Source organism: Mobula birostris, chromosome 16 (assembly GCF_030028105.1).
Source record: "Mobula birostris isolate sMobBir1 chromosome 16, sMobBir1.hap1, whole genome shotgun sequence".
Lineage (NCBI taxonomy): Eukaryota > Metazoa > Chordata > Chondrichthyes > Myliobatiformes > Myliobatidae > Mobula > Mobula birostris.
Window position 1 is genome coordinate 78,132,237 of NC_092385.1, and position 12,556 is coordinate 78,144,792.

The window sequence follows — 12,556 nt, forward strand, 5'->3', positions numbered from 1 at the left end:
GACAAGACATGGCGGGGAAAGATGTAGATTAGGTATGGGACATGCTGAATTCCTCCACTAGATACAGCATTTGCAGTCTTTAGTGTTTTTGATAGATTTGACATTCACAATGCTGACTTTTGTATTTTTCATTATGCCACATTTTTATTATGTGAATTTTAGTTGATGTGACATTTAATGTTTTTCTGGATCAGTGTGTAGAATTCTGTCTGCTAGCTAGTAATTAGGCTGTTATACCCCTTACAGAGTCTGTTGTCATACTTATTCACATTTATTTGTTGGGATCTAGATAAAACAACAAAAGGACAAGAGGATATAACAAAAGGATATAATGTCTATATGGAATATGATGCCGAATTAAAGAATATCTCTATCTCTGCATGTGATCCATATCCCTCCAGGTTCATGTATTTTATGTAAACATCTGTTTAGTGCTACCACAACCCACTGCAGCTACCACTCCCTGTGTGAAACTAAACTGGCTCTGCACATTTCCCTCTCACCTTAAAGGTCATCCTACTGCCCAGGATGACCTTTCGTATTTGACATTTCTACCCTGGGAAAAAGATTTTGGCTGTGTACCTATCTATGCCTCTCGCAATTTTATAACCTTCTCTCAGGTTATTTCTCAGCCTGTGATAGCCAAGAGTAAAAAACCTCAAGTTTCTCCAACCTCGCCTTGTAGCTGATACCTCACATCTGGTAAACTTTTGCTCATTCCAAAGCTTCCAAATTCATCTAGTAATGGATAGTGATTAAGCAAATAATTGCATTGACAAACCCAGCATTTATTACACATATCAAACTGCCTGAACATTTATGAGTTCTTCACGTCGATGGGTACAGAGTTACAAAGGAATGGTGCGATATCACGTCAATGGGTACAAGGTTACAAAGGAGAGGTGAGATATCATGTTGATGGTACAAGGTTACAAAGGAAAGGTGTGATATGAGTGCAGGGTTTCTTTTCCAAAGTGATCGAGCTAAACTTTTCTAATAGTCTGACATGTTGTGTGGTCATCACTGTTGTTGAGTGCTGTAGAGTTGTCAACTCATGGGAACCCTATGGATAGTGTAGTTGTCCACTGGGCATTCGTGGCAAGATATGGAAGTAGATTGCCAGGCCTTTCTTTTGCGCAGATACTGCTGCTGCCCAGGATGGGACCAGGATGGATTCAAACTGTGGACCATACACCTCGAAGTGCCCTGCTGATGCCACAACACCACCGGCTGGCCCATCTTTGTTACTGGCTAGTATTTCTTTTTTTCAATTCAGTATTAACTGAATTTAAATTCTACAAATGCTGTAGGTTAGCTCTTTTCTATTTTAATTCATAGATGTGATCCTCTTACATCCTGTCATGAACTGTGGTGGCCAGTGAAACCAGTAAGTAGGAGAGAGGAACCCCATGAACAATTTCATCCTCAAAATGCAAAATAGGCAATGCTGGTGTATTTCCAGCTATCTCTATCAACAAGTGGACAATACATCTCACCCCCAAACTGAGAGAATTTGATTCACTCCATGTGATATCAAGAAACAACTCGAGTGACTGAATACAGCAAGGTCTGTTGATTCTAACCATGCTGCAGTGGTTTACAAAACAGTTCCATTACTACCAGTACTCTAGAAAGACCGGTGAATGAACCTCCGATATCAGAGTAAACCCAGCAAAGTAGAAAATTGCCGTGGTACGTACAGTCCTCAAACCAGGACAAATTCAATCCAGCCAATTGCTACGCTCCATTACTAACAAAATGATAGCACCAATCAATAACTATCAGAGCTCACTTGCTTGCCATAACTAAAATGCTGATTCTTGGTTCAGGCCCCATGAATGAATGTAACATTGAAACCTTCAGACACATAATCTCAGGCAAATTAGTATGGGGATTTTTTATAACTGAATTCTTTAAGTACACGTCTGTCAGCAGAGTTGGTGTAATTACAGTGAAGTGGTAAAAAAAAATTACTTTCTCCAAGCAGTAAGGCTGATCAACACCTCCACCCACTAACTCACAATGTCACTACTTAATCATTTCCAATCAGTCACCTTATGTACAGAGACTCCTGTGCCTTGTGTCACTTTATGGACATACAATCAATCTATGTATATAAGCTATCTTATGTATTTATATTTATTGTGTTTTTTATACTTTTGTATGCACGAAGCTTAGAAAAACAGAGGGCTATATGCTAGGGAAATCCTAAGCATTTTGTAGAGTAGGTTACATGGTCAGCACAACATTGTGGGCCGAAGTGCCTGAAATGTGCTGTAGATTTCTATTTTCTATGTTCTATGTTCTATTTGTTCTTTATCTTAGTGTGATTTTTGTGCTGCATCTAAGGCTGGAGGTATTGATCAGCCTTGCTGCTTAGGGAAGGTAACTGTTGCTTCACCCTGTGGAAAATCATGAGCTAACATACCATTTGCAATTATTTTAAATTCTACTCTATGAAATGTAATCTCATTATGTTTATTTTTTTATCACTTATATAATATTTCCAGTATAATTTCTATCTACCACGGTTTATTAGTTTTATTTGATATTTGTATTAATTGAAAATGTGTTATGTAGCTGAAGCCACACTAATAATCTTTATTTTTAAAGGTCTATGAGAGCCTTCCAGCCCGTTGCAAACTGCATCCCTCAATCCTTGCTGAAATCAGGATTTTGAGGAAGAAATTTTCTATGGCCAAAGGATTAATGATTACACAGAATTATGCACATATGATAAAATAATAGACTTCTATAGTCACTTTTACTAAACACACAGATGGAATTACTGCCAGCAGACCAAGACACAGAGAGTGAGGAATCCGTTCCAAACCAGAGGATTAACAAGGTTCCCACAGCTTTGAGATGCAGAAGATCAAAGCTGATTGTGCACTTAGATTTAAATAACACAGTGCAATTGTTTGATACTATTACCAGACAAGGACCCAAAAGTGCTCTCAGTTACTTTTTAACCACTGTTACCTGGGGACGGATCAACCAGGAAGGTAAGAGTTATTTGCTCATGGCAGTGGAAATTTATAATATAAAATAAGTAATTTTGTTGTTGTTTTAATAGCATCAATAGAACCTTTGACAGGGAATAGCAACATAATACAAGTTCCTTATTACAAATGCTTCATTTTGCATTTCTGTAAGTGTACTACAGAGTTGTTTCTGTAAACATTCTCTAAGTTATACTAATTCATCATGTCTTTGCTGAATTAAGCAACATCACATGTATGTTGTTGAATGTCAAAGGATGAATGTATCTGTTTTTTTAAAAAAGGAATAATAAGAAAAAATAATTTTAACCACAGAGAAAGTGCAAATTCTGAATTGGAGTGTAGGAATATATTTTTTTAAAAAAATCATTTAATAGAGCTCTTTTCATATAGGCAATCACCCTATCAATCAAAGACAAATCCAAAAGAATTCAAAATGAGATTAATGAAAGAAATTAAACATTACAACATGCATATTAGGGTCTCAAGCAAGTCACTTAACCCCTTGACTGTGATTTGTCATTCAATATAATTGTGGCTGCTCTGACTGAAACCTTAACACTGCAATCCTGAATAACCATGGTAAATCTTCGAAACCTTCCCTTGAGTCGTCGAGAGTCAATCCACCTCTGCTTTAAATATATTCAAGGATTCTATTCTCACAGCCATTTGAGGAAGAGAGGCCCAAAGTTCAGGACTTTCTGAGAGCAAAGAATTGGCTTCATGTTGGTCTTATATGGGCAATGCTTATTTTTTTAAAGCGTAACACCAAGTTTTTGGTTTCTCCCAAAGAGGAAATGTCTTTTCACATCCATCCTATCAAATCTCCTCAGGATCTTGTGTTTCAATCTAGTTCACCCTTTCACTTCAGAACTCCAGCAGATACAAGCCTAATCTGCCAGCTTTTCCTCCTAAACTAACCTGTCCATTGGAGGTAAACCTTCTCTGAACTATTTCCAATCCGTCTACATACTTCCAAAGTAAGAAAACCAATTTATACACAATACTCCAGAATTGCTCTCACTGATGTCTTTGGACAAGGTGTGTTACATCCATGGAATGAGCTGCCAGAGAAAGTAGTTGAACCAGGTACAATAACAACATCTGAAACGTAGATACGTAAATGGATAGCAACGGCTTAGAGAAATATGGGCCAAATGACTCTGAGCTCTCTGATTTCCTCCCATGTTATAAAAAAAATAGATAGGCAGGTTAGTGCTGGCAAGTTGTGGGCATGCTATTTTGGCAGCAGATGCATGGCGACACTTGCAGGCTGCCCATAGCACATTGCAACAATGTAACAAATGACTCCTTTTGCTCCGTAACAGTAGAATTGAACATACTCTCCCTGCACAACAGCTGTTTGTGAATCATGAGCCAGGGCATCCTGATCCTTCCGCATTTCAACATTTTGCAGTGTCTTGCCTCTAGGAAGGTGTTTTATTTTTCCTGTTGACATTGCATTTCTCTGCATTATACTCCCCATCTGACAGAAAAGTTAGTAAGCATTCACCAGAATATTTCCAGGAAATAGGATGCTACTTTTCATAGTTCAGATGGTATCCTGAAGGATATTGAAGAGGAGATTTTTTTGATATTAGAAGTAACAAACTGACAAAGCACCTTGCAAGAGTCTGAAGGGAATGAGCAGGACATTTAGCTTATTGGGTATTGCTGTAAGCAATCTCCAGTACTTGGTGTTATCTGAAAGAGAATTGTCTTGACAACTGCAATCGTAAATTTGCCTGACAGCTTTAACTTCGCGGAGGTCACACGAGACGCATGTAGCAGACCTAGCTATGGTGCAGTTTAATTAGATCTTCAAAGGGAACTTTTAACAAGGAGCTACATGATTTCCCTTTACGAAATAAGGTTAGAAACTGGACAGTACAACAGTGGGTCATCTGTTCAACTAGTGACAAATTTATGTTGCACACAGTATTTCAATGTGTTCATTTTATGGAAGGAAGTATCGCTGCCAAAATCATCATTTATTACCTTGAACTGAACAGATCTGGGGCAAGTAGTTTGACTCAGTGATGCTGAGGATCAGCAGTATTTAGGGCACCATGGCAGCGTAGCAGTTAGCGTGACGCTATTATAGTTTGGGGCGTCAGAGTTCAGAGTTCATTTCGATGGAGTTTGCCATCTGTAAGAAAGGTTGTACATTTTTTCCTGAGTGCACGGGTTTCCTCCAGGTGCTTTGGTTTCCCCGCGCTTTCTAAAGAGTTACTGATCGTAGTTTAATTAGTCATTGTTAATTGTCCTGCGATTAGGCTAGGGTTAAATAGGTGGGTGGCTGGGTGTGGCGGATTGCATTTTGTGGATATAGCCACGGTTCAGTAGCGTTGAAGTTAATGAAGAGATGGCGTGGCCAAGTGCTCTGCTGAGTCTTGAGCTTGGCGACCAAGGACAAAATTCACCCTCCAGATGAGCACTAATCCTGATTCCTGTATCTGCTATGTTCTCATTTATTCTCCTTTGCTTTACTGTCACCCTAACCTGTTACTCGTTGATTTAGTCTCATTCTGTCATAGCACAGTCATTAGAGTCCAGTGTTGGGGGTGGGGGGAGCTTGACATAAAAGCTCGTTAAAAAGACTTATTGAAAGAAGTGTAATCAGAAATTAGATGAAATGCTAATTACAACCATGAAAGAATCAGTATTTTAGCCCTGTAATCTAAATGTACATGGATATGCAAAACCAAATATACTGGTTATTTTATTAGGGACTAGTATGAAGAAAAGATGTAGCAAATTTACAGATTGATACAGAATTGTGCATAAATTTAAGTGCTGTGGATTGGAGCAAGATCATTATAGTGAGATAATGACAGAAGAATCTTAAAAATGTAACCAGGACCGCCATGATAAATTGGTTTTAATGCCTAGGCGATGTCCTGACGCAATTAAAAGGTAAACAGCATGCACGTGTATATGATTTCCAATTATCTACCAGCTAAATATGACTAAACGTTAATTCAGATATAAATTAGTTTGATACCTCATAATTAAAAGAGGCAACCAAGGTTAGGTGTGGGGCTGCATATTCTTCCTTTCATGATGGGTCTGATTTATTAGTTCATTTATTGTCATGATACTCCTGCCCACCAATCTTTGAGTTTGTTTCCAAACTTCACAACTGAGCTTCAACTGACTGCAGAATAGAGACTACAGATTTTCATCTTTCCTGTGGGAAGAAGTGTTTGCTGACATTAATAACTCTAATTTAAAATGAATGCCCTTTTGTTCTCAACTCGCCACCAGATGGAATATTCTCCTGATCGATCCTTTAATCGTCTCAACATAGTAATTACTCATCTTCCTGCTTTGGTTTGGTTTCATCAACTCTGTACTGTACAGTCTTTCCTGATAATGGCATTTTTAGTACCAGCATTATGGTGATGAACCTGTCCTGCAGATTTTATGCTTTCTATGATGCAGTGTCTAATTGAAGCATTTTAAACAAAAAGCTGTGCTAGGAACAGTGGCCCGTGACTGCAGGTGATCCTTTGCTGAGAAAACATTTTAAATGTTTGTAAAATGTCAATTTTGTTTCAGGAAAGTGGGAATGGATAAGCCGTGTACCTTCCTTGAATCCGCCTTGTGCTGGGGCTGTGACCTATTATTCACAGTTTGGGAAACTGCAGGATTTCATAGAGACTGCAGATGGCTGCCTCTTTGAAAAGATTTTCACTGATCACTTACAGCAAATGGAATGGACAGATCCCCATGATGATAACCTGTCTGTGACTGGTGAAGATGGAAAAGAGTACCACAGGATCCTCCCATCTTTCTTTGAGCTAATTGATTGTTTGTTATCACAAAATAGAGAATTTGCAATTGTATTTCGAACCTTTGGCACAGATTTGTGTCAAACTTTGAAAGCAATGCAGGTCACCCTGTTAGGCCAACATCCTCAGTACAAACATCTCCAGATGAAACATGTAAGTGAATTTCAAGGTTCCTCAAATATGTGTATAATTATAAGAGAACTTGCATCAAAAATGACGTATAAATATATATAGAGTGCTAATCCCAAATGTAAAAGGACTACCATAATGCATTTATTAAACAAAAAGTATACCACATTCATTTAAACATGCCTTCATGTCCCTTGCAAGACATGAGATCTTCAGCATAACTCACAAATAATAACATTTGTAGCTTTATTATCTCTTAATTTTCTCTTTTCCATGAGAAAACTGCACTAACTATATACAATATTTATTCAAGAGTGGAACTAGACGAATGTTTGCAGTTAAAAGAGCATTAGAAATTATGGTGATTCAATTAGTGATATTTCACAATCATTCTTTGTAGCTTTATGAACCAAATAATATTGGCATCCACACACTTTCCATAATTCTTAGTCGTGTATTTGTTGGAGAACTGATTAGAGGATGTTTTATTTCAAGGATGGAGAGGAAGTACAACAGTCATTGAGTTTACCCTAAGTGATTTTGAGTGATATGTGGCTCAGGGCAACATTTGGAAGGGGTTACCTATTATCCACCAAAGCTTTTGCACCGTAGAACTTTGAATAATGGATAAGCAGGGGAAAAGATCAATAAAAATGTTGAGAGTTTAAAACTTGGGAATGTGTGCGGGGATGTACCTTAACAATTTGTAGCAATTGAAAATACTGTAGTTTATTTTGTGTTATGGGAAAAAAAAATAAATGGAATGCTCAAAACACTGGGAATTCAAAACAAAACCAAAATCTGAAATTCCTGGACATCTGAAATAGTGGATGGATAAATATTGGTGGAAAGAACAATCAAACAAATGTGTTTGATCTGGGTGTTTTGTGAAGCGAGGTCTACACCTGAAGTATTAGAGCAAATTTTCCTGGTATGAGAATTGTCAACATTTACTCATTCCAGTAGGAATAAATCGTGGAATTACTCTAATTCACTTAAGTCCAAGAGTTTCTGAATGACATGTGGCATTGCATCTGTCACAACACTCCAGCTGCTTAACAATTTATTATGTAGCCCTCTGCTAAGTCAGACCAGGTGCAGGATCAGAGACCCCGTTCATTTCAATTTTCATGTTTTTCATTGTTTCTAAGGATTTTAATGCTTTAAGTTTACTGTTTATTTTTAGATCATTCTCTTTTTGGTTTTTACATGAACGCGAATAGTTTGTCTCAGCTTTTCGTATGTCAAAGTCTAAATGGAGCCTTGGGACTCTGCCTGTAGCATATTTGCCACAACAGTCTTGCTGCCCAATACTTAAGATCTGCGGGTCAATGAGATGAGTCCTTCACATCCACACCAGTTAAATTCAGGTGGGCAGGGAATCTCTGAGTGACAAGCTGAATCTCATATAGTCTGATGGCCCAATTCAGCTCCTATGTTTTATGGAATGTAACTTGTCTCTTCTCCACTGATGTCTCTCCAAGACATGTTCCAAGGACTTATTATTTTCCAGTATTCATTTCTAGACTTGTTTTCAAGTGTAAGGTGTTACTGAATTCTTACAGTCTTGGCTGATATTGAAACGTTAACAGTTTCCGAACTTTTCTCTGTAGATTCCGTTAACAATAGCACCAGGCAAAATCCGTTGCAATAAAAAGGATGTTGTGTTGACCTTCGGATCTGAACGAATTTCCACAAAATCAGGTTCTAAAGCTCTGTATGACTATTTCTCTGCCTTGGAGGGAATTGTAGGTTTTCAGGATCATTTTGACTGGTGAGTTTAAGATTTGCATTGTCTATGGCATATTCAGTAGAAGTTTTACAGAAATATTCTTTCAAAGGTGACTAAAATGGTGACTGGTAACTATAGCTACTTGCATCTGCTGTGAATCTACTGATTTAATGACATTGCTCTATGTCTACAAGCAATGTGGGGGATGTATGTTGTGTATTTCTTTCCAAATACAACTATGCAAATTTTATCAGAATCAAGTTTAACATCTTTGGTATATGTTGTGAAATTTGTTGATTTGTGGCAGCAGTACAATTGAAATACATAAAAAAAACTATAAATTGTAAAATATATATTTATTTAAATTAAGCGCAAAACAAAGGCAAAAAAATGGGAGGTGATGTTCATGGATGGTTCAGTGTCCATTCAGAAATTTGATTGTGGGGGTTGGGCGGAGAGTGGGGAAGGGAGACTGTTGCTGAAAGGTTGAGCGTGAGTCTTTAGGTTCCTGTACTTCCCCCAAAATGAACTATAGTCGATTAGCTGGCAATTAGTCAGTAAAAACAGACTGCTCTTTGTCTTTTAATATTGTAAAGATATGTAAAATTCTGCAATTTCTATGGTTTATTGATTTTTGTTGTTTAGAAAACCATTGCAGTGGTTTAAAGCTGAAACCACTGCCAGGTAATGTGGGCCTTATTAAAGAGAACTGCTAGTTAACTGCACTTGGGAACAGGAGGAAGATCAGGTGCCACTGAATCTGATCTTCTCCTTTACAAGTGAATTCTGCAGAACCTCGTATGTTTTTTTTAAAATTATTTTTACTTTGGGTATTTAACACATCAAAGTTCCTAAGGCAGCACCTTCCTGACCCATGACCACTACCATCTAGGACAAGAACAGCAGATACCTGGGAACACCACCACTTGGAAATCCCTCTCCAAGTCACTCACCATCCTGACTTGGAAACATATCGCCGTTCCTTCATTGTCGCTGGGTCAAAATCATGGAATCCCCTCCCTAACAGCACTGTGGGTGTACCCACACCTCAGGGACTACAGCTCATCACCATCTTCTCAAGGGCAACTAGGGATGGGCAATAAATGCTGGCTTAGCTGATGATGCCCACATCCCGTAAATGAATAAAATTAACAAACAAATAGGGAAACTAACATATACCAACACATTAGAAGTGAGGACTTAGATTACAGAAAAGAGCCTGTGTAAGATGCCAAGCATAATTTGAACTAAGTTCAGTGTGAACTGCTGGGAAGGGATAGTTAAGAAAAACATTCTTCCTCAACCCCCCAACCCCATCATGAGAAGTCAGCAAGTTTTAAGTGGCTGTTAAGTCCAAAATTGTTCGGGAATACATTATTAAAATTCAAAGTTCCAGGTTTTCAAACTGAACTATTTCTGCCATTTGTTTATTGCAAAACTGCAAATATATGTGTGATGAGCATATTTCCAATTGCCTTATTATGAGATAACTAAGAGTTCTTAAAGCAATTTCAAGGCAGACTGTTGTTATACTTGTGTGGTAGTATTACTCTAATATTAGAAAATTGCTTCACTTTTATTGAATTCTGTACTTTCATGTATCTCTTCTTCAGGTGGGCTGGGAATAACTTCTCAAGCCAAGGCGGAAAACCATTTTGGATTGATCCTTCTGAAAGGGGAATACAGCATATCTTCATAGATGACAATATCCGCTTGGATGATGCTGAGACCATTGTTCATCCCCAGGTACAGCTTGATTGTTGAATCAAATCAGAAAATAAATTAATGATTGGTTTCTGTGATTCCGTTTTGGAAAGAAATAGAGAGAATGTAACTTATTCCTATGCTCTTTACTGTTACTATAGATTTAATAATGCCTCTTGGCCCGTGGCCAAGTGGTTAAGGGGTTCATCTAGTGATCTGAAGGTCGCTAGTTTGAGCCTTGGCTGAGGCAGCGTGATGTGTCCTTGAGCAAGGCACTTAACCACACATTGCTCTGTGACGACACTGGTGCCAAGCTGTATGGGTCCTAATGCCCTTCCCTTGGACAACATCGGTGGCGTGGAGTGAGGAGACTTGCAGCATGGGCAACTGCTGGTCTTCCATACAACCTTGCCCAGGCCTGCGCCCCGGAAACCTTCCAAGGCGTAAATCCATGGTCTCATGAGACTAATGGATGCCTATATAGTAATGCCTCGCTGGCCTACTGCTTCAGCTATCATCATTAACTTTGTCAGATAAACTTTCAATTCAATGATACTTCTCCAGGACTTGAGTGAGTCGTTAGCATTGCTGCTTTCCATCAGCATTATTGTTTGCAGTACGATTTGTTCTGGTCCTATAGTAGTACCTTACCTGCACCAGCAGCCCAGATTACAGAGCAAATAATTTCAGCTACTTAAAATTCTACTTGGGATGACGTGGTATTTATTGGTATACCTGATCCTTAGAGGCATCAGCAGATTCTATTACTTGAGGGACATCTGCTGTGGTTACTAGCTCAATGCAGCAAAATTAATTTCTCTATCACCTACAGAGCACTCATTTGTCATGGTCCTGTAGCACTATCTCACCAGCACCAGTTTGGTGGGTAGTGACCCTCTGCAGTTCATTGATTGCATTTGAAACTGAAATCAATAAAGTTTCTGGATATTAAAGGAATTAAGGTCTTTGGGGTAGGAAAGGAAAATTTGTTGAGGTAGAATATTGGCTATGATTGTTGAATGGCAGAGTGGGTTTGAGGAGGTGATTGGCTTACTCCTATTTCTTACATTATTGTACTTAATGGAAAATTGTAGGTAATTAAATGTGTCCTTTGTAGCCATATTTTCAACATTTAAACCAAAGAAACGTGAGAAGACCTGTAAATTTCAGTACCATTGCTCATTGATGTATGCTGCCTAATCAATACAGTAAATCATCGCAATAGAAATCGACAATGTTCCTGATCTGCATCATAAACAATTTTGATATTTGGTTGCACAGGCTCATTATTTTTTTTATGCCAGTGAAATTGTATTGAATAATGATCTGAAAGATTTGTTACCTTTCAATTAGCTACACAGAAAAATCAGTCAACTTTGAGATCAGGGCTTATAAAGTACAAAAAATATATTTAAATTGATCAGTGAAGACAAATGAATTGGCACCTCTTACAATGATAAAGCTCGTTTCAACAGAGCTTGTTACAGTTGGCGAAAAAAAGACCAGGCTTTGTTGGTTGACCTCATGGAGTTCAGAATTGGGTTTATTATCACCGGCATGTGATGTGAAATTAGTTAACTTAGCAGCAGCAGTTCAATGCAATACATGCAATGCAGTTCAAAATCATCTTTCTTAAATGTAGAACAGTAAGAAGTTAGGGGTCAAAATTTCAAAGAAAATGAGCCAGTGGCTCATGGATTAGAATCCCTTCTGAGCCTAAGTTCAAGGAGGATATGTTTTTGAATCAGAATCAGATTTATAATTGCTGACATGTGTTGTTAAGTTTGTTGTTTTGCACAGTGCACTGCAATATATACATTACACCATAAATTATAATAAGATATGTACACTCACACATATGTACTGTATAAGACGCTCCATATATACCTGTAAGTAGTGCAAGATGAGAGCAAAAGAAAAGTAGTGAAGTAGTGTTCATGGGTTCATTGTCCATACAGAAATCTGATGGCAGAGTTGAAGAAGCTATTCCTAAAACTTTGAGTGTGTGTCTTCAGGCTGCTGTGCCTCATTTCTGGTAGTAATGAGAATGTGTATCCTGGGTGGTGGGATCCCTTAACGATAGATGCTACCCTTTTGAAGCATTGCCCGCTGAAATTGTCCTTGATGGTGGGGAGGCTGGTGCCCACTATGGCACTGGCTGAGTTTACAGCTTCAGCTTTCTCTGATCCGGTGCA

The 12,556-nt window shown here is 38.3% G+C and overlaps 2 protein-coding genes across 7 annotated transcripts in view; one reads left to right on the forward strand and one right to left on the reverse strand.

The window, feature by feature from the left end:
• Nucleotides 1-12,556, reverse strand: part of surf6 (surfeit 6) — a 74,752-nt gene that overhangs the window by 24,416 nt on the left and 37,780 nt on the right. The gene's annotated exons all lie outside the window — the stretch shown is intronic.
• The window catches only part of LOC140211252 (uncharacterized), a 44,539-nt gene that overhangs the window by 7,352 nt on the left and 24,631 nt on the right, over nucleotides 1-12,556 (forward strand). For 2 of the 6 annotated variants that reach the window (XR_011889406.1, XM_072280910.1), the window contains exons 2-7: nucleotides 1,141-1,250; nucleotides 1,339-1,692; nucleotides 2,614-3,005; nucleotides 6,564-6,949; nucleotides 8,539-8,699; nucleotides 10,271-10,403. Coding sequence is in view for 5 of the 6 variants with exons in the window: in XM_072280910.1 (XP_072137011.1) it covers nucleotides 2,780-3,005; nucleotides 6,564-6,949; nucleotides 8,539-8,699; nucleotides 10,271-10,403 (906 nt within the window). In the remaining variant the exon portion in view is untranslated. Of the gene's footprint in view, nucleotides 1-293; nucleotides 903-1,140; nucleotides 1,251-1,338; nucleotides 1,693-2,613; nucleotides 3,006-6,563; nucleotides 6,950-8,538; nucleotides 8,700-10,270; nucleotides 10,404-12,556 lie in introns of those variants that run through there. The other 4 variants (XM_072280913.1, XM_072280911.1, XM_072280915.1 and 1 more) reach the window with 4 other exon arrangements.